This window comes from Aplysia californica, unplaced genomic scaffold, assembly GCF_000002075.1.
Source record: "Aplysia californica isolate F4 #8 unplaced genomic scaffold, AplCal3.0 scaffold00029, whole genome shotgun sequence".
In the NCBI taxonomy this organism is placed as follows: Eukaryota; Metazoa; Mollusca; class Gastropoda; order Aplysiida; family Aplysiidae; genus Aplysia; species Aplysia californica.
The window spans coordinates 2,249,862-2,271,007 of record NW_004797299.1 but is presented as its reverse complement, the minus strand read 5'-3'; the positions used below and the strand labels follow the sequence as shown (position 1 = coordinate 2,271,007).

Below are 21,146 nucleotides of genomic sequence, written 5' to 3'. Positions count from 1 at the left end.
CCCCTACTGCCCCTCCCGCTCTCTCATTCCCTCTCACGTCTCTCTCTCTCTCTCTCTCTCTCTCTCTCTCTCTCTCTCTCTCTCTCTCCATCTCTCTCTCTCTCTATCTCTCTCTCTCTCTCTCTCTATCTATCTATCTATCTATCTCCCGCTTGCTCTCTAGTCATTTCTAACCACTAAAACATATTCAGCCAGCATTTCCACAAAATTGGCTTTTTTAAAATGTAGGAATTGCTTCCAACGTTAGCAATGGAAGTAGATCCACCAATAATGGACGAGACTGGGAGGATTCAGACACAGGGTACTTGATTCGGGAGTTTGAGGTCGCTCCCCCTGAGGCGAGGGGATACAATATTCTGTGTAAATTGTGCCCTCTCGATTTGGGCTCGAGGATCCTGCGCCAGAATCTCTCCAAGCTCAATCGGACTCGAAAAGATTACTAGGGGCAAAGGATCAGGGAGTAGAATGCTGCAATTGTAAAGATCATAATCTGCCAACTTGCTATTTACAACCCGCTTACAAATACCCCCAACATACCTGCCACTATACTGTCTTCCCACTTAGCTCCTCTCTACACTTGTCTTGGCCCGATAGAATAGGCTGGAATCTCTATCCGCTATTACAGTTAATTGATAAACTAAGTATGCATGTAATACACTATTGGACACAATCATATGCACTTTTTTCTACTAATCAGATGGCTTCAATCTCATAGAAATGGGCAAGGGAAAATTTTTTATTTTTTTAAAATGAAGTTCCATTTGACATTTTTGGCCGTTTTGAGTTCCTAGACCTTATGCAGTTGCGAGGGCGGTAAAACCTCCACTAGAACAAGACCATAATGCCAGGAACCAAAATGTTCTGACAGCTTTATCAAAATCGTAAGATTATTCGGAGTCGTTATCGAGATATTCAAAGAAATTGCATTCGAAAAAGTGTGTTGTGAAACTCTTTTTTTTTAATGTAATTTTTTTTTCAAAACTAGGTTTTGAGCAGACAGAACTTTGAACTAGGGTATCAACTTTCAACAGTTTATGGTCATTTAAGATGCTGGACCTCCGAATTCAACGTCCTTCTCCGAAAGGAACAAACTAAAAAGGGTGGATTCAAGAGCCTTTAAAACCCCTCAAAACAGTGAAAGTTAAGAACATCCCGTTTGGGGTTCTCCTCCTCCTCCTCCTCCTTCTCTTTCTTCTTCTTCTTCTTCTTCTTCTTCTTCTTCTTCTTCTTCTTCTTCTTCTTCTTCTTCTTCTTCTTCTTCTTCTTCTTCTACTTCTTCTTCTTCTTCTTCTTCTTCTTCTTCTTCTTCTTCTTCTTCTTCTTCTTCTTCTTCTTCTTCTTCTTCTTCTTCTTCTTCTTCTTCTTCTTCTTCTTCTTCTTCTTCTTCTATTATCATTTAATAATAATGGTAATAATAATAATAATAATTATTATATTACTATAATGAGGATAATAATTACTATTACTATTACTATTATTATTATTATTATTTTTATTATTATTAATAATAATAATAATAATATTATTGTTATTTTTATTATTATTATTACCATGATGATGATGATTATAATGATGATGATGGTGATGATGATGATTACAATGGTGATGATGACGGTACCAGGAGAATGCACGTTACAAACGCGGAAAATTTCTTCCCATCGACAGGCCAACTTCTCCGGTATCTCGGTGACCCCACTCTATATTGACAAGGTCGTGCACAAGGCCGTGATCGAGGTCACAGAAAGCGGGACTACAGCATCTGCCGCTACGGCGGTTTACCTTGCCAGGTCAGTCCGAATTAATTGCATTGGTCTTGTGAACATGAATGCAACTAAACGGCCTATTTATTGTACAGGCCAACCGGACAGATTTCTGGGCCCTACGCCAATCGTAACGTGTAATAAGACATGCGCCTCAAACCGACCCGGCGAATAGCCGGCCCGCCGGATGTCAAGAACCCACGGCCGCTGCCTGTGAATTTGACGTCCGGCCATCCGGCCTTGAGGCCGAGGGGAGTGCCGACTATCTTTGAAGTTTGCTGCGCCAGGCAAGGCAGAACTAGTTTTAAAATTATAGAAAATCACGTCGTATATTAAAAAAACACAACAAAAAAAAACCACCAGATTCAGAATCAGTGTATCAAAATTAGGGAAATGGCTCGCGAGTGATTTGTTTCGTTTTGTGTTTAAGGATTTTCCATTCCTGCACATTTTTATGTTTTGTGCACCATGATGCACACACGTGTGTGAAGTTTCGCCAAAGATAGTAAATAACAAGATGGGCCACTCAGCCAAAAAAGTGTCCGCAGGAAGTGCGCTCTTTGCTTCAGATGGCGCTGCAGTCTGTTTTGAAGTTCTCTTTCGTTTTTCCAGAAGAAGAATAGGAATAGCACCTCCTTGCGTGCGCAGATCGACTGCTGTTCATCAGCAGTTCGGGTTCGTTCAGTGCGGAGTTTTAGTTTTTTAAAATTTTATTTTAATGACCTCTAGCCTTTCATTCTAAAGTCTAATTAAACGAAGAAAACAATCACCCTTTCCCCCGGAAGAGGTTTTTTGACAGCATAACCATTTAAAAAAAGCGTTCTTCCGAAATGCATTAAAAAACTTGCTAGTTTCACTTTGATTTTTTAAACTCAAGTAGGATAACTCTGTTCACAAAAGATGCGCTTTTGCGAAGAGGGCGCCACCGAATTTTGAGGACATTTTTTTAATTGGCTCAAAGAGAGAAGTGGCCCCTCTTGTTATGTAGACTCTTTGGTTTCACCCAGACTAGGCCTAGTGTGTAGAATATGTTGCTCGCGATGTGCGGCGCCTTCAGGACGATTGTTGCGTGTAATAATAAACCAAGTTTCCTCGATTTCGTCTGGCCGTACGGCTTGCCTACGGTCGAAAAACCTGTCCGTGTCGTAAAAATAAAATGTTGGAGCATGCTTTGTTTTGTTTATGAAGTTTGGGTGTATGTTTAGAACCCCCCACCCTAAAAAAACAACAACAACTAACATCCAAAAACAGCACATTAACATGTGATCATTGTTCCCCAAGAAAGACAGCAGGTTTAACGCAAAATCAGAACAATTGAGCGATCGGAATTCTTCACATATTTTTGCTGTTGCTAGGACATTCACCCTCTGATTTTCTGTTAAAATATATCCCCAGAAACTCGTTTCTGCGCCATACAACAGAGGTCAAGGTCAATCGGCCTTTCATGTTTCTGATCAAGGACAAGCTGATGAACGCTGTGCTCTTCATGGGGGCCTTCCTTGGTGAGGAGAGCCAGGGGTAGGGTGGACACGCTCTGCCTGGCCTAGCAGCTCAAAGGGACTGCATAACATCATCTTCCATCTTCCAGTACCAGCTCAGAGACAATACATACGTGCTTTTTCCTCACTCATTTCTGACGTTTCTGCGAAGATTTGGATCTAAGAAAGCGTGAATTTGTAAGTGAAGGTATCTGGTACAATAGCATTATAGTTAAATATCCTATGACAAAAGAAAAATAAATGAAAGTGTTGAAATAATAGGATATTTAACTTGATTCACAATCTGTATGCTGTTAAAGAACAGGCTGAATCGAAGCATCCTGCAACGATTGGTTTCTTCACGTTTGATACAAAATAATATGGTGACATAGTAACAATGAATGATCTTGCAAGCGATCAAATGGGGGGAAACGTGAGAGTTTGAATTCTGGAGATAAGCCATTTAGTCACAATAAAGCCTTTTAAATATAGCAAGTAGACATGCACTTGTAAAATATACACTTTCAGGTAGTTTCCTAGTTTTTCATTGAAATCGTACGAACAAAAGTCAATGAATTTCAAGAAAAGCATATAAAGTTTTAACAAATTTTGAAAATTGACTATTGTTACTAAATTATTTTTTTCTGTTTGATTAAAAACAACAGATATTGAATTCAAATGCTTGACTGTGTACTTTTGGTTTGATTAAAACTTTGGATTCGTTTTTCTTTTTCTTTTTTTTCAAACATTGGTGGCTTATAATAGGAACCCAACGCTAAATTTTCATATTGAATTTAAGTGAACAAAAATCAATCCACATATCATAACTTTCTCTTATGAGGATTTCGATACCGAATTAATGGCAATAGGATGGTATTTAAAGAAATTACGAATTTAGAAACATATTTTTTGTGAACAACGCGAAATATAAAAAAACACGATTTTCAGAGACAGCTCAGCTCCCACATAAACCAAATTTGCTTTACAAACTAAGCTTCTTCAGTCAAGAGTCAGTGGTACATAATGTAATAAGCTCAATTTTGTAACTAGACATCTGACAATTTAAAATGATCAAAATATGACCTTTAAAGATATGGCCCAGAAGCCATTTTCATACTTTTGCAAAAGGGAGGCGAAAACGGCAAACTGTAATCAAATTCATAATGTCAAAAAAATTGACCTACGATTTAGAAATGTTTTCTTGGGGAAGAGTTTTACGCGCTCGTAACTTCATACGCCACATGAGCGCACGGGACACAATAAACATTATTTTTCAGTTGGTAAGAAATTTAGAGTTTTGGCCGGATATCGGTCAAAGACTCCTATGATAATATAATAATGATGATAATAATGATAATAATAATAATAATAATAATAATAATAATAATAATAATAATAATAATAATAATAATAAAAGTAATAATAATAATAAAAGTAATATTACTACTACTACTACTACTACTACTACTACTACTACTACTACTACTACTACTACTACTACTACTACTACTACTACTACTACTACTACTACTACTACTAATAACAGAAACGTTTATACCGCGCATATTAATGCTCAATAGCGCTGCGCACTTTACAACAGCCAGTTCTTTGCGTGCAGCAGCCACAAACCTCACCACTACACCACTGACTGAGGTATATGTGAGGCATCGTGGTGAAATCATCAAGTGCTCGTCAAAATAATGAAATTGAAAATATCGGCATTTTCCCACTGGTTTGTCAATTTTATATTAATTTTCTTCTATTCAACGCTTTCTGTATCCATTAAAAAATACATTTTTGTTGTTGATTTAGCTGAAAAACGATTAAAGGCACAAACAAAATATAATGTTCAGTTTTCAAGGACTCTCAATAAGATATGGAAATCACTAAACTGAATCCAGCGGCAATTTCCCCCATTAACTTTACTTCTGAAACCAGGTGACCCTATCTCGTTCAATCGCAAATTTCTTTACTTCTGTATTTAAAATAGATGGATATTTTTTCATCGAACAATAAACAAATGAACAAGCTTTAAGATGATACCAATGACTCCACATGCCCAAATATTGATGAGTGCCTGATTCCACCGCGTGGTGAAACATTACAAATACCGTAGGAGACCTCTAGCTCAATGAGGACACAAATTCTGTTCATTCGACTACGCGTGAAAACGTAGTGGCACTTTTTTCTGATGTTGGTAAGTTTTTTTCGGCGCTCGCAACTGCATTAGGCCTAGGTCATATGAGCGCGCGGGACACATTAAACATTCTTCAATTGGTCGGCAATTTTGAATTTTCCACGGGTGGCGGCGAAGCCTATTCTTACCGATTTTGGACCTCCAAGGGGTTTTTAACGTGCGCAACTTGCATACGGGACCTCCGAGATATGTCACCCTTATCCGAGAAGACTAGATGTACATCTTACCTGGCATAAGATCAGGGATGTGGCTGAAAGACAGCAGTTAGAAGGAGCCAAAGAGAAGTAGTAGAAAGGCTGCAGAAAGAGTCAAGAGCCCAGAGGAAGGGGACAAAATAGCACGAGGGACAGGGAGACGTAAGCAGACGACAGAACTTTGTTAGAGAGCAGGTAAGGAAGTGAAAGGAGACAATTTTAGAGAAAAATTTTTTCCGTCACTATCCGGATTCGAACCTGAGACCTATTGAATGAGAGACGAACACCTTAAACTCTAAACGACAAGAGCCCCCTACTGGCACTTAAAAAACAACAACACAACTTTGTTCGTCATTCACTTGTTTCAATTCTGTAAATTTTAAATCTGATATTTGAAAAGGCAGGCAACAGAATGCATACTATAAATATACACAGTGCAAACTCGACTTTCTACATTGTAAATAGTGGTTCAAAATTTGCAACAAAGTTTTCTTTGGGCTCTTACTGATATCTTTAATGAGTTAAAGCATGACATGATTTAACTCTTTGTTGACCCAGTCTCTGGTCATTCCTCAACGCTTGAAGACGCCCTGTTTTGGGGCACTTAAAAAAGAAGGAAGTCGTGTAATTTTGTAATACGTATTGCTTCTCAGTTCTATTTTCTTTCTTTGCAATTCACAAAGGAAAGCATCCACATGCATGGTAGGCAAATCCGTGTCTCTGATGTGTGTTGTTCATTTAAAATGTCCCACAACGTTGCCTTTGATCGGCTGCAGATCGGACTTATAGTGCGGTCAAAAATTCGTGGCGCAACTCATTGTCAAATATTTCCTCAACTATCGAATAGAAACTCTCCAGCTTTTGCACAACGACTCGCATCAATTTTTCTAAACAGATCAATGTTTTTATACACCTGCTAGGCCTATTCTAGAAAATTCCGTAATAAATACTAATGAAAAATCCCAGTGGGCTGCTTCTACAGATTTTCAAAGGTTTAGAACTAGGACAATATCACTTTTAAAAGCAAATCTGTGAATTTTTTCAAATTGCGAGATTATGTTCATTGAGCGCATATTAAATTTTTTTTTAGTGCTACAAAGTGTTCACTATAAAATTAATTTCTTGTTACTAGATCTAGATCTAGTTTTGTCACTAAAAAGTGTCATTGGTGAGCTGTGACGTAGAATATGCGTATACAGAAGGTGTGTGAGAAGCGGGAAGTTTCATTTTCAGCCTGACGGAGATTTGTAGTATTTGACACTAAAATTATGAACAAAAGTATTAAAATCTAGACAATTGTTGTGGAAAAATATGATTAAGGTTAAAAAAAAATTGACACAAACTACTGTGCAAAGTATGAATGACTTTGATTCACCCGTTAAAAAGATATTTGAGGATAAGTTACGCCACAATTTTTTTAACCGCGCTTATAATAATAATAATATTACATGTTCTGTTCGTCCTAAAACAGGAAATAGCAGACAAGTGCAGAAGAGCAGTGCCACCGAGACAATGTACATTTTTTGATTTGGGTGGCGGTTTAAGCTCGTGCCACCACTTTGAAGCTTTACAAAGAGGGTCCTGGGGTTGCCGATGTCTACTTGCGAAATATTCCCAGACCCGTTGGTCAACGACGGTATCTGTGTCCGTTGGCAGTACTGGGATTTCGCTTCTTCAGGAAATTCGCAGGATGACGGTCCCTTGCCCTTCAAACAGTTGTCTGCCGTCTGGTCGGCCGGGGAGCGCAGTGAAGGGCAGTCCGTCTTCAGTTGAGATCCAAAGAGTTTGTATAGCGTGTTAGCCACGCAGTCGCAGGGGACTTTAGTTCCTTCTGCATTGACCTGTTTCGGTTAAAGTAAGAGGGATAAGCAGTCAAGGGATTGAAAAGAGTGTTGTTATTGTGTTTGTTGTGATTACAGGTTTTTACATCTCTATCAACACAGTTTTTGTCACAATATATTGTTATAGGAAGCGTGCACTGTCAGGGCCAACCTGGGGCGCGAGGGATATATTAGTTTTAGTTTTAGTAAAGAGTTTTACGGCACTTGCAACACAATAAGGTCATATAAGTGCCGAAGATTAGAGGTGTTACAAGAGAGGAACAAACACAAAATAGAAGGAGGAGAGATCAGGACGATAGACGTTTGATAGGAAAGAAGAAGCAAACCACACCAGAGCACCCGCCAACCACCCACGAGGGATATATTATGACCGCAGACAGACAGAGATACTTGATTAAATAAAAAATCTCCCACCACAATAATCGATCTCAAATCGTCTGCAAGCAATGGCGAAGTGCCTGAGTGCTACACAACAGACGCCGCTGATATGGTTATGGGAAGCAATAGGGACAAGTGTTTCCGACAGGGTAGAGGGTCGGGGGCGGCGGTTGGTGTACGGGAAGGGCAAGATTAATTTTTGGGCAGCAGATTTAAAAAAAAGAAATTTCTTTAGTTTGCTGTTTTCTCTGACTGAAGAGATACTTTCAGGAAAAATGATCGTAAAACAAAAAAGAAAATAAAAACATATGAAAATAAAGCTCAAAGTCCTGCAAGGCACAGTTTGAGTCAGCATAATAATATGGCTGGCTGTTTAATATCTTGATATGTCAACGAACTGAGAGGGAGCAAGTCATTAGGTCAGAGGAGAGACAAATTTAGACCCCCGCTCAGGTGCATCCTCAAACATTCCGTCCTTGGCTGAGAAAATCAACCAACTGTGCCGCAGCGTTTTGTGCCGCGCTTTGGGGAGTCTATCTTGTCCATTTTGTCTATTTTATATATAATTAATCGTGTCAGTTAAATAAAGGGTGTAAGTTGTATTTTGCTAAAACTAGAGTATTTAGTCGATGACAATGACACGCGTCAAGGGAGACCATACAATATGACGATGCCAAACTTAAGTTGTCAAAATTGAAGACGACCTAGAAAAAGAGAAAGATTGAGCCCATGACTATTTTTGCCGACAGGACAACATGAGAGGGTTTTTATGCCTGCCGCAAGAAAAACAAAATAAAACAAAACAAACAAAGAAGAAGAAGAAGAAGAAGAAGAAGAAGAAGAAGAAGAAGAAGAAGAAGAAGAAGAAGGAGAAGAAGGAGAAGAAGAAAAAGAAGAAGAAGAAGAAGAAGAAGAAGAAGAAGAAGAAGAAGAAGAAGAAGAAGAAGAAGAAGAAGAAGAAGAAGAAGAAGAAGAAGAAGAAGAAGAAGAAGAAGAAGAAGAAGAAGAAGAAGAAGAAGAAGAAGAAGAAGAAGAAGAAGAAGAAGAAGAAGAAGAAGAAGAAGAAGAAGAAGAAGAAGAAGAAGAAGAAGAAGAAGAAGAAGAAGAAGAAGAAGAAGAAGAAGAAGAAGAAGAACAACAACAACAACAACAACAACAACAACAAAACAGCAAAATACAACAAAACAGAAAAAAATACCTGCAAAATTAGTTGCTCTCCAGAAGAAATGTTGGCCACACGAAAGAGGAAATGCAGGCTTTCCACGCCAGAGTCTTTGATGTTGATTCTTCGTAAAGGCAGATCCACCAGGGTGTCCGCGTAGATGCAGGAGAGTAAAGGGTTACTCTCTAAGACCAAATCCTTCAGTCGATGAAGCGTTGACATGCTGGGGGGCTCTATGTATTTGAGATTTAGTCCTGAAAAGGGAAAATGGATGGGCAATAGAGTTGAAGGCGGAGCTTGTTTGTTTGAGTAAAGATAAGCACATCGACACAGTGATGGTCATTGAATGCTTGGGAAAAATAAGACAGACAGACAGAAACAACAGTGGCGCCCTCCAAACATTTGAGAATGGAAAGGGACTGTGCAATTTTGTTTTTTAGATAAAGAGAAGCGCACATTACTGACAGGCTAAGTTAAGGTGTATACGTTATAATACAGCGAACTAAGCACACAAATAAGCAATCAAACATATAAACGCTTTAACTCCCCCCCCCCCAACCGCCCCTAAAATCAACAACGAACAACGGCCTATAGCTTCATCCAACTTGAAAGTGGTTCCCAACCACTCCCCTACAGACCTGTATTGAAACCGGACAGTGTCGACGTTCCCAAAGATAGGTTGCCAAATTCAAAATAAAACTGAACCCTTGACTATTTTTGCCGAACCCAGAATAAAACAGCAAAAGACACAAAGTAGTACTTGCACTATCAGTTATCTTCTGTTTGAAAAAGTCAGCGCTATTACTAAAAAGAATAATCCAGATGTTGAAAATTTGGACTTGGGCCAGTGCTTGTCAACATTTTAATATCCGGCACCCACGTTTGCCACCTTAAATTAGAATAAAAACAACGTTTGACCCCCCCCCCCCCCCAAAAAAAAAAACCCCAACCCACAACAACAACAACAACAACAAACAACAACAACAAAAAACAACAACAAAAAACCAAAAACAAACAACAAAACCTTCCATATATTCCCAAGCGAGGTATTAAATACCATCTGTCACTACCCACCAGGGTGATTCCCACCGTCTACCAAAAATAATGCCTACTAGATCTAGTAAGCGCATCGCCCAGGTTGCTGCTTGGACTTAAAATGATAATGAGCTTTAGCCATAGGATAAATTCAGCAACACTGAAAAAGGGTGTTAAACATGTACTGAATGTATCAAACAGAGGAACAACTAACTAAGACACATCCTTCTTCTCCGGCGGTCTAAGGTCTAAGGGAACAAACTGACCTATGAGGTACAAGGTCTCCAGAGCAGTGGGCAGGTCTCCGGCACAGATGGTAGAGATAGGATTGTAGTAAATGAACAGAGCACGGAGGTTGGAGAACGAGCTCACAACTTTTGGCACACGCTGTGAGCAGAAAGCTGCCGATTATTGGTTGGTTGGTTGATTTCATGATTGGTTGGTTGGTTGGTTGGTTGGTTGACTTGTTGTTGTTGTTGCTGTTGTTGCAGTTGTTATTCTTGTAGTTACTGTTGTCTTCGTTGTTGTTGTTGTTGTTGTTGTTGCTGTTGTTGTTGTTGTTGTTGTTACTGCTGCAGCTTTTGCTGTTGTTTTTGTTGTTTGTGTTTATGCTGCTGCTGTTGATGTTATTCTTGTTGATGCTGTTGTTTTTGCTGTTGCGGTTTTTTTGTTACTGTTGTCTCTGTTGTTGTTATTGTTGTTGTTGTCTTGTTGTTGTCGTTGTTGTTGTTGTCGTTGTTGTTGTTGTCGTTGTTGTATTGTCTCCTTTTCTTAGTCATCAGCAACAAATCTGCAACGAAAAGTCATGTAGAAGGCAACAATGAGTTTCACCAGGACTTTTGAACCTAGATGTTTCAGGAGGGTTGGAGAGATGTTGGGGGCTGGATGGCCCACAGGTTTTCATTTGGGAGAACTCCTACTCCTAACCCCCATCCCCTAAGGCATAACCTCTAACATTAACCTCTAAACCCTAACCCTAACCATAAATTTAATCCTGACCCTAATTGTTTTTCATTGGCACAAATACACACAAATATCAACAGTATTCAAGTGCATCGATGATGTTGGAATTTGGAGCTCTAGTAAGTCGTAGGTTGAACATTTGAAAGACGGATTACTTCGTTTCACGTCAGACAAGGGGATCTTCTACTTTTTCTTTTCAACCTCCTGTTAGATCTTAGGGGGAGTCGACTGATGTGCTGTGAAATATATTTTATTTAACGTTTAGGTATAATTTGTTCCATCACGCAAGTCATGGGCTCGCCGCCGTTAGTTCAGCTTCACCTTCACATATCCCGTAGACAGGGTGTCTGTCGGGGCGCTTTTGAAGATTTGGCTACCAGCTTCCTCTACTCCTTCCGGTGTTCAGCTGTCCTGAGCGTGTCTTTGAGGTCCAAATCTGACTGTTATCTTCATTGGTGTTTCTTGAGCAATGTCACATGGCGGAGCCCATCCCTCTCCATACCAGACCACAGTCGAAATCCTCCCACCCGATGGCTCGACTTGGTCTCGAACACGAAGACGTTAGGTTCACCTGGGAACTTTTTCCGCTATGGCCGTTGTTCACCTAGTTCAGCTAGTGTCATTTATTATTATGTCCATGATCTGTCTGACCATAATTTGGTTTCATAAAGGGACATTTCTGAACCTAAATCAAAATTTTCCACCCACTAGGCCAAGTACTCTTCGATGTATACTTAATTTCTATCTACTATATAATCCCGCAACGTTGAAAAGGGTGCTCGGCATGTACTATACGTGCACCGGACGAAGGAATATCCCCTTCCCCTTCAACCAGTAACGTTTGTGGTGAGTTGTTACAAGTTGTAGTTTTCTTTAAATCAAAATAGCGGGGTGGTGTCCAATTTGCTTCATAAAAAGAAACGATACTAGGAAAACGGACACTAATTAGAAATGTGTGTGTGTGTGTGTGTGTGTGTGTGTGTGTGTGTGTGTGTGTGTGTCTGTGTGTGTGTGTGTGTGTGTGTATGAGGGGGGGGGGCATGCCACACCATAACACCTACAGTCTGGCTTTATCATGGGTACCGAGCCTGTTTTGAATTTTCGACCGAGGAGGTTGAGATTGGTTGTATTATTGATTTTTAAAGAAATACTGTTTTGCACTTCCATCATTACAATTTACGTTAAGGGTAAGAGGCTTTGACTTCGATCCTGTCTGTCAGCGTCAATTTGGATAGGATCCAACATCCCAGGAGACAGGCAAAATTATGTTGGATAACCAAACCTAAACGTTTGGGAATCAAATTAACCTCTACGTTGTGCGGTAGGGAAAAGACTAACCATCACCCCAGAAGACCTCAAAAGGATTGTGAACGTTTACAAAGCAGGCAAAGGAAGATAACTGTACGTTCTTAGACATGTTCTATTTTTCTCATCACGTCCCCTTGAGAATATCACGGGACATTTTTGTTCGAAATTTTTACCTCCACTCTGTGTTCTTGGTTCTTTGGTGTTAATCTTGAAAGATGGATATAATAATAAAGAAAAAAAAGCCCCCCAAAACTTTCTCCTTAAAGAAATCGAACTCGTTTCTAAACCATCACGGCAAAGACAAGCTCAAACTTGTGTTATAACTAAAACCTGTCTTTTAATATAGGGCATACTATTTTTCTCTTGTATCTCGGCAGAGTAGATCTCAGAATAATTCATCAAATCATTAAAATGTCAGTGGCATCATATTGGTCTGACCCGCCCTAGAGCACAAGAACGTTGTTCAAGAGGCAGGGACCTACGAATTTATTTACCCATTCAGATAGGCCCGAGCCGAAGTAGGTGGAGATCTTTGAATATTCCCAATAAAACGAAGTGTAACAGTGACACCTCGTAAAAGAATTGTAACTCGATCGTCTGTACAATAGCCCAGCGCAATGCCAGCTTCGCTAACCGCAGGCTAATTACGTGTCTGTAACCAGGTCTGTTTTGAGAGGAATTCTTACGATTCTTATTTATCTTCACAAGTGTAGGCCTAGAAACACTGGAGATAAATTGATGCGGCATTTGCGCAGTTTTCAGGAAGTAATTGGTGAAACAGTAGTTTCGTTTTGACCGCTCGGACTTTTCCTTTCCTCACGACTATCAATAAAGAAATGCTAACACTGCTTTTCAGATACAACGCAAGATCCTGCAGCGCCCACTCCCATTCAATACAACTAAAAGCACTTTACAATACCTTTATCTTATGTTTAAGTACACGTTTTACATCATTAGGTACACAATTAGGTCAAATAAATGTCGAGGATTAGAGTTTTTAAAAATAGTTTTAGTAGAGGCTTTACGGCACTCGCAACGACATAAGGTCATATGAGCGCCAGAAGTTTAGAGGCGTTACAAAAGAGAATCAAACACATAAAAGAATGAGAAGAGATAAGGATGACAGATGTTTGATAGGAAAGTAGGAGCATACCACACAAGAGCACCCACCAACTACCCACTTACCTAACATCTTTTCACAAAAACCACGTGCATGAAAGTGAATGCATACTTTACGCTTTTTTAATTAATAACCCCTGCTAGGCCCAGAGAATTGGGGGATGCGGCAAATCTTCGAGTAAAAGTGCATTCCTGCGTTTCATCAATCTCACTTTTTAGAAATAAAATAATTCGTTGTAGGCTACTTTTTAGCTTGATTTTTGGTTTTTGGTATCGTCGTTGTACCATCTCCACCTTACTTTACTTTACTTTTTACTTTTTTCGTCCGCTTGTACCCTGGGGTGTCGCGGGGAGACACAGGTGTCTGTCTGCTGCAAGTCGTGTGGCCTGTAGGAGGGACATCCCACGATCTGTAAGGGTGTCTGCCATAGATTCACCGACAGCCCAATAACCGTCAACACCCTTAACCCCCACAATGAAAGAGACAGTATACTGTTCTCGCACAGACGACCTATGTGTTTACAAAACTTTGCCCTCGCTCAGCCACTCGAACTTGCTTGGTTTGGTCAAATAAACCTAATTACCTACCTTTAGTTATTTTGAAAAAGGCATCTAAATAATATGCAAAAGTAAGGCCAAACATAAATATTAGACCAGATGCTTACACAATATAGTGCAGATTAGCAGATTGTCTTCTTTTAACATATGCTAGGGTTACGTCGAAAAAAGTAGTCAACTGGAATTAACCTGTCTTGATAACGAATGGCGTATACGGGGAGGGGTGGTTGGTTTTTGGAAAGGGGATTGGGGAAAGGGATAAGGGGTAGGGAAAGAGAGGAGGGTTAGGGGGATGGGATGGGGGGAAGGGCAGGAGTTGGGATGGGGTGGTTGGGGGAGTGGAGATGGGTCGTTGATTTTTTTTTTGGGGGGGGGGGTGTAGATGGTATATATTGGTATAATACAAAGTCCACTTATTCGTATAGTCCAACTGGAGAGATCGAATCGGGGCCTTGCAACAACAGGGTTAAATATGGTGACTCAAAGAACACAGAGAGGAGACGTGGCAGTGATAACACATAAGTAGACGTTCATACTATCACAGCAGCATAATCGATGACGATAACGCACACCACAATATGAACCTTAGAATGCCATGAATAAAAAGGACTGACAATCAAGATGGCATTTCATAAGATATACTTTTAAATTAATTTTAAACTTTATCTACAACTTTGTATCCCTCAAAAATTTTGGGAGAGAATTCTACGTAGATGAAGCTATATGAGAAAATAGACCTCTCAATATGACCGACGTGACCCGAATGAAGTACAGGAATTGAGGAAAAAAACTCTCAAGCATGATACTATAGCAAGTTTTGTGGAAGTAAGTTATGATCCAGCAGGACTCGCAAATATGTATAGGGCACTGGACAAGGAGGGAGAAGGAAAGGGGGAGACAACATACTGGAATTTGCAGGTTTAAAGTTGGGTGAAGCCCCTCGAAAAGCCGAATATAGAGAAGGGTGGATAAAAGTGTTGTTCAATCATCATTGATGCCCTAACGGCCGTCTAGACTAAGGGAAAAGAAAACAAGTAAGTAAGTAAAGATCGACCATTTCTTCATTTCACCTTAAGGAAAGTTTTAAATATATAAAAAAAAATAACATCATAGACGGGTCTCACGTTTCAATCAACGACCATAAAGGTTAGGGAACTTAAAAAAAAAAAAAAAGACAAACTCATGATTCTACCTTAAGGGAGTTCTCGCTCATAAACAGACTGGTCAGGTTCGTAAGGTTGTCGATTGCCAGCGGTGTGAAGAACCTTGGACCGCATCGAATGACGTCAAGACGGGAAACACCTCCGGACATGTTGATTTTCAGCAACGGTACCTGAAACCGAAAAAAACCACAAAAAATCAGGCACCGTCGATAAAGTCGATCCAACGCTCGTCGAAATAATAAAATCGAAGAAACCGGAATTTTTATTTCCGTATGAACATTTTTATCTAGATCTAATCTAGTCTATTATCTAGATCTATTTGTGGTTGCCGAATTTTGCTATTCAAAAGGCTTTTTAATGGCTGCATCGATCGACTTACGGTTTTCGCCAAAATATTCTTTAAAATATTCTCCAGATCATGGCACCCCTCGTTTTTTTTCTTCAGTTTTGAGACAGTTTTGCTGCAAAAAGCTAAACTTCTTTTTTTCGCCGATCGCTTTTGTAGGCCGACGCTTCTGTCTCTGTGATTTTAGAAAGTTCGCTAGGTTTGTTTATTTCAAGTCGTACTTCCGTTCGATACTGTCGCGCATTGTTGCGCAATACTGAGCACTATTTTAAGTGTGCGACACATATAGATCTAGCCTTATGTTTTATTTTTCTACTTAGGGCTAAATTCGACTGCGATCCTTTCGTTTGATGCCCATCTTCTCTTTTTCTGGACTCTTTTGTCAAATTCTTTTTCTTGCTACTGGGAACAACGTCAACAGATCTTAGATAAGAATCTAGATATAGACCTAGATAGTGCCTGATGCTGAAAAGAAAAATAAGTTCTGCAGTTGGAACCCCTCGAGCTGGCAAAGGTCGAGGTGGTCTAGATCAACAACAAAATGATGGGGGGACTCTCTAGATCTAAATCTCCCAAAAGCATTCCTCTGCATTGTCAATTCCTTTCAGTACGAGTGCTACATTGGGGAACTGACGACACAGTGAACACACTGCCTGGCCATAAGATTCCATATGAAACACAAGGTATGTTCTGTAGCAATGGCAAAGTCGATCTGCATCTATTTCCAAAACCACGTCCTGAACTGCAAATCCTTCTGTCTGGTGAGTCGACACTGTCCACTCACATTCTGGAGAAAATCAGGCTGTACAACAAATTATTGCTTTCAGCTCACATCCATGGGCTATACCGATACAACCATCAATGGATGGAATCCACAGTTTCGAGTGCAGGGTCAAATATATCATCACATTGGCTCTCGCCTTCCTGCCCCCCAAAATGATCATTCATTTCTGTAAGTTTATTTCATGGAAAGTGATGCAGCCTCAGAGCGCAGAAACAGTCTTCTCCAAGTACTTGAACCTGGGATCATTTCTGATCTTCAAGCCATGTTTCATTGCCATAATTCGTATGTAATAATCTGAAATGTTCATATGAATTTGCACGCTCACATTTCGAATAGTCTGTAGAAGTGTCATGCAAAGTTTCGTGGGCCTAAGTTAATTTGCCAATGAGCCAGAATTTTTTTTAACGTTGTCAGAGGAAAGCGAACAAGCTATAGACACTGCCTCTGTGATTTTGAAGACGTCGTTGTGTTCCATTTTCAGTGTAGCTGCCCTTTCGTGGATTATTATTTTCTTAGTGCTTTTTGTGATAGTGTAAGGCGAAATCCGTATTTTGTGATTGTGAAGGGCTAGACAACAATACACTAAAGCAATGTAAATCAAGAAAGGAGTTAATCAAGGCAGACTTAAACTAAAGCAAAAAGATCTAGAATCCAGGTATGATTGTGAAATGCTAGACAGCAAGGTACATGTAGATGTAAAATGCCTCTGCGGCGTAGACCAGGAGCAGTGACGCCAAGGCGTCGACCCCGAGCAAAGCCGGGTGCTCAGTTAGTTTCTATTTATTGGCTCACGTCTTTTTATGTCCATTTAAAAATATATTTCGGTGTGGAGTTTCCCGCAAAAATTTCACTAAATGCAACTAAAACTGTACATTTTCAGTTCCCAAAGACTGTCAAACTGTGAAAGTAACCAAACTTTGGTGGCCATTTTCACATTAATTATTCCTCTCAAACCAGGTGACCCCAACCTCCTTCCATCACAAGTATCTCGACTTCTATTCAAGTTAGATTTTTTCTTATCGACAAATAGGCAAATAAATAAGCTTGAAGGTAATACCAATAACTCCACATGCCTCAATCCACCGCGTTTTGGGACAAATGACCATAGGGGTGCAGGGTTCTTTTCTAAAGCGCGTCTCCAAGAGTTGTCGTACAACCAGAAAGTGCGTTCTTATTGATCTATGAGTAAAAGTCAAGAATAGCTGCCTGCCCCAACCCATTTTGGAATGTCAGATCTTGAGCGCAACATTATTGTGTCTGTGTATGAGCTTCTCATTACTGAAACAAAACAAAAACAAAACACCCGCCCCCCCCCCTCCTAAAGTATTTAGATTTTATGAAGTGAGCGTTGCGCTACAGCAGTATTACAAAGTTATTTCTGACATTTTTGCCCGTTTTGAGTTACTAAGACTATCAGGTCGCCTCCTAACTAATGTAAATAATGTCGATGGCGGCATAATAGTTTTTCCGTTACGTGAACGAAGCCACAGCAGTTTTTAAGAGGGTTACAATATTCAAGGTGCACCGAACTTCTGCGTCTTGTACTAATAATCTTTTACCTTCAGCATACTCTTCTTAGAAGTTGTTTCCACACACATCAACCTGATGGCATGAGCGCCGTTCAGCCGGGTCAAGGATTGGGACCAATCTTCCAGAGTCTGGCAGTTGATGACCAACGTATCCCGTGCTGTTGTGACGTCACATTTGTTCAACGTCTTGCACCCGGGGCACAGATATGAACCAGGTGCAGATTCACACACGAGTTGCAGGAGGAGGAGAAAACGACAGACGTGGAAGAGGCCGACTGTTCGTGGCAGGGTCATACTTTCAGGGCCTTTTCCAAGCGTTTTGGGGTATCCGAAGATGGGCTCTTTTCATTTTTGGGCTGTGCCAGTGGTACATGTGTGCTAAGATAGGACAAAAATAGAGGGAAAAAACTTTGCCTGAAAAAATTCGTTCAGTAATTGATAGAAACGGTTGTAGCAATAACAATGATACTGATAATAATAATGATAATAATAATGTTGAAAATACGATTTATAATAATAATAATAATAATAATAATAATAATAATAATAATAATGATAACAACAACAACAACAATAATAATGATAATAATAATAATAATAATAATAATAATAATAATAATATACATAGTGATAATAATAATAATAATAATAATAATAATAATAATAATAATAATAATGATACTACTACTACTACTACTAATAATACTAATAATACTACTAATAATAAGATGATAATGATAATAATAATGATGATGATGATGATCATGATAATAATAATAATTATGATGATGATGATAATGATAATAATAATAATAATAATAATAATAATAATAATAATAATAATAATAATATAATAATAATAATAATAATAATAATAAACCATCTCATTCAAAAGCGTTTATCCTCACTCAAAAGTAGGCCCAGTAGGCTTTGTAATATTCTATTATTCCGATTGAGTCCATAACATCTCAAGATATTATTACCAGCTTTCTGGGAGAAGAATAAATGAAATATAAGCCACGTTTTTAATAGCTTGAAAACAGTTTTACACAGTTCGGTCCCCTGCCCACAGCGGTTTATTTGAAAGAAGGCCCATTCTAAAATTATATCCTTGCGATGCGCAAACTAAATTTTTACCGTTTTAGTTTTAGTTATCCCGTGGAATAGATTGGGTGGAATTATGATTAACAGGTAAGTTACATAGCAGAGCTATTGGTCTTATAACGGGGACTTCAGTTCTGAACTTTTTGGGAGAAATTATATAAAATCGTGCACTGGTGAGTAGCTTAATTAATGACCTCATTCGCAACAGAACACTGTAATGGAACATAAAACAACCTCTATTAAAGAAGTGAAAAAGGCAAAGAGGTGCTTGAAGGAAGGATATTGGGCAGAATGGCCACAGGAAGACAAATAGTAAGTTGTATGGACAAAGTACAAACATAGGCTGGCCTGAATGTGACAGAATGTACAAAGGCAGCTCGCAACCGTGAAGGAGGGAGGGTCGTTACACGTCAACCTCTGCGCCAGAGAAGACACCTCCAGGTACCCATCAAAGTCAAAGTTATAATATGGTTCAAATATTGAATTATTTACACTAGCATGGCGGATTGTAAAATTTTTAATCTGTGAGAAATTTGAAATTTTCATGAGACATAACTACATAGCGTGTGTGCAAAATTTCCAGTTTACTCTCCACAACTATCAAACTCAACAACATGCTCAGCACTTAATCAAACGAGATTGGCTTTGCTTTAAAAAGGACATATAAAAAAAAAGTACTATGCAGTTACTCTATTACTTGAGCTCTAGGAAGGTCGCTCGTTACGGAAGTCCTAACCTATGGGATTTAATCGTTTTCTACTATGGTCATTCTATTTTTAGGTCTCGTGCTGCTATTGAGATCATTGGCAAGACGGAGACTGTCGGAAGTGCCTTTTGAAAGTTGAAAATACTCTTCCCACTTATGGCGATTTTTCAACCTACCTTTACAAAAGATAATCTCTGATTTAAAGAGAAGCACATCCACTTAACAACAGACATTTTGTACTGGAAAAAGGCTGAACAGATAAACAAGAAAACGACTGTGGGATGGCTAAGAAGAATGATCGGAAATCGTTCATATTCCATGTTTTCAATAAAACTCGGAGGTGAAAATGATTGGAAATAGTGATGATGTCATAGGATTTTGTGGAGAATACACAAAAGTACCTACGTAGAAAGATTTCTCATGGGAACAAAGAGTTTATAGTGCCGTCAAAAAATTTGAGGTGCGACTTATTTTCAAATATCTTCTCAACAATTGAATACACGTTCTCCAACTTTTGCGCTGTGACTTGCATCAATTTGTCTTAACACCTACAAGCTGTATTCTATAGGCCTAGTACTGTGCGGTCAAAAATTCATGGCGCAACTTATCCTCAAATATCTCTTTAACAGGTGAATCCTTGTCATCCATACTTCGCACAGCAGTTTGCATCAATTTGTCTCAGCTTGATCATATATTTCCACCACAATTGAGGCTGGATTAAAAAACTTTTCTTCTTAAATTTATATAAAATTCCTTAAATCTCCCTCTCGCGGAAAATGGGATTGTTCACAGCACTTCCCGCTCCTCACACACATTTTGTATACGCATATGGCCTACGTCACAGCTCACCAATAACACCTTTTTTAGTAGCAAAACTTGTTAGAAGAAATTAATATTATTGAGAACAAATATTTGCACTTACTGCTCTCAAATCCTGCGTTCAATAAAGATAGTGTCACGATAAGAAAAAAAAAATGACAGACTTGCTTTTAATAGCGATGGTGCCGCAGCTGTAAACCTTAAACAATCTGTAGAGACTACTCACTTGGATTTTTAAAAAAGTATTTATAAAGGAAATTTCTGGAATACAGCTAACAGGTGTTTACAAAAATGTTGATCTGTTAAGACAAATTGATACATGTCATTGTGCAAAAAAATGGAGAATATGTTTTCAACAGTTTAGGAGATATTTGACAAAAAGTTGGGTCACGAATTTTTGACCGCGCTATAGTAAGGGTTTTACCGCACTGGCAAGACATTAAGGTTATAATAATCAAAGTGTCGAAGATTAGAGTGGTATTACAAAAGAGGTATACACACAAAAAAAAGAAGGAGGAGAGATAGAGATTATAGGTGTTTAACAGGAAAGAAGGAGGAGAGATAGAGATTATAGGTGTTTAACAGGAAAGAAGGAGGAGAGATAGAGATTATAGATGTTTAACAGGAAAGAAGGAGGAGAGATAGAGATTATAGATGTTTAACAGGAAAGAAGGAGGAGAGATAGAGATTATAGATGTTTAA

General features: G+C 39.0%; 2 protein-coding genes across 5 annotated transcripts in view; one reads left to right on the top strand and one right to left on the bottom strand.

Moving 5' to 3' along the window:
- LOC101848719 (serpin B6) overlaps positions 1-3,962 on the top strand; it is a 26,916-nt gene extending 22,954 nt beyond the window's left edge. The window contains exons 8-9 of the mRNA XM_005091399.2: positions 1,666-1,787; positions 3,156-3,962. Of these exons, the coding sequence (XP_005091456.1) occupies positions 1,666-1,787; positions 3,156-3,282 (249 nt within the window). The 3' untranslated portion in view covers positions 3,283-3,962. The remainder of the gene's footprint in view (positions 1-1,665; positions 1,788-3,155) is intronic.
- A 3,043-nt stretch (positions 3,963-7,005) lies between these two features.
- LOC101848018 lies at positions 7,006-20,410 on the bottom strand. 4 transcript variants are annotated; one of them, XM_005091398.1, is made up of 6 exons: positions 20,276-20,410; positions 17,846-18,193; positions 15,186-15,326; positions 10,312-10,432; positions 9,047-9,264; positions 7,006-7,470 (listed from the first exon to the last, which is right to left on the bottom strand). In XM_005091398.1, exons 2-6 carry the CDS (start codon positions 18,107-18,109, stop codon positions 7,057-7,059), a joined length of 1,158 nt encoding a protein of 385 aa, XP_005091455.1. In that variant the 5' UTR covers positions 18,110-18,193; positions 20,276-20,410; the 3' UTR covers positions 7,006-7,056. The 4 variants fall into 4 exon arrangements, with proteins under 4 accessions (XP_005091455.1, XP_005091454.1, XP_005091453.1 ...); XM_005091397.3 differs by lacking the exon at positions 20,276-20,410 and adding an exon at positions 20,178-20,264; XM_005091396.3 differs by lacking the exon at positions 20,276-20,410 and adding an exon at positions 20,031-20,143.
- Positions 20,411-21,146: the final 736 nt, after the last annotated feature.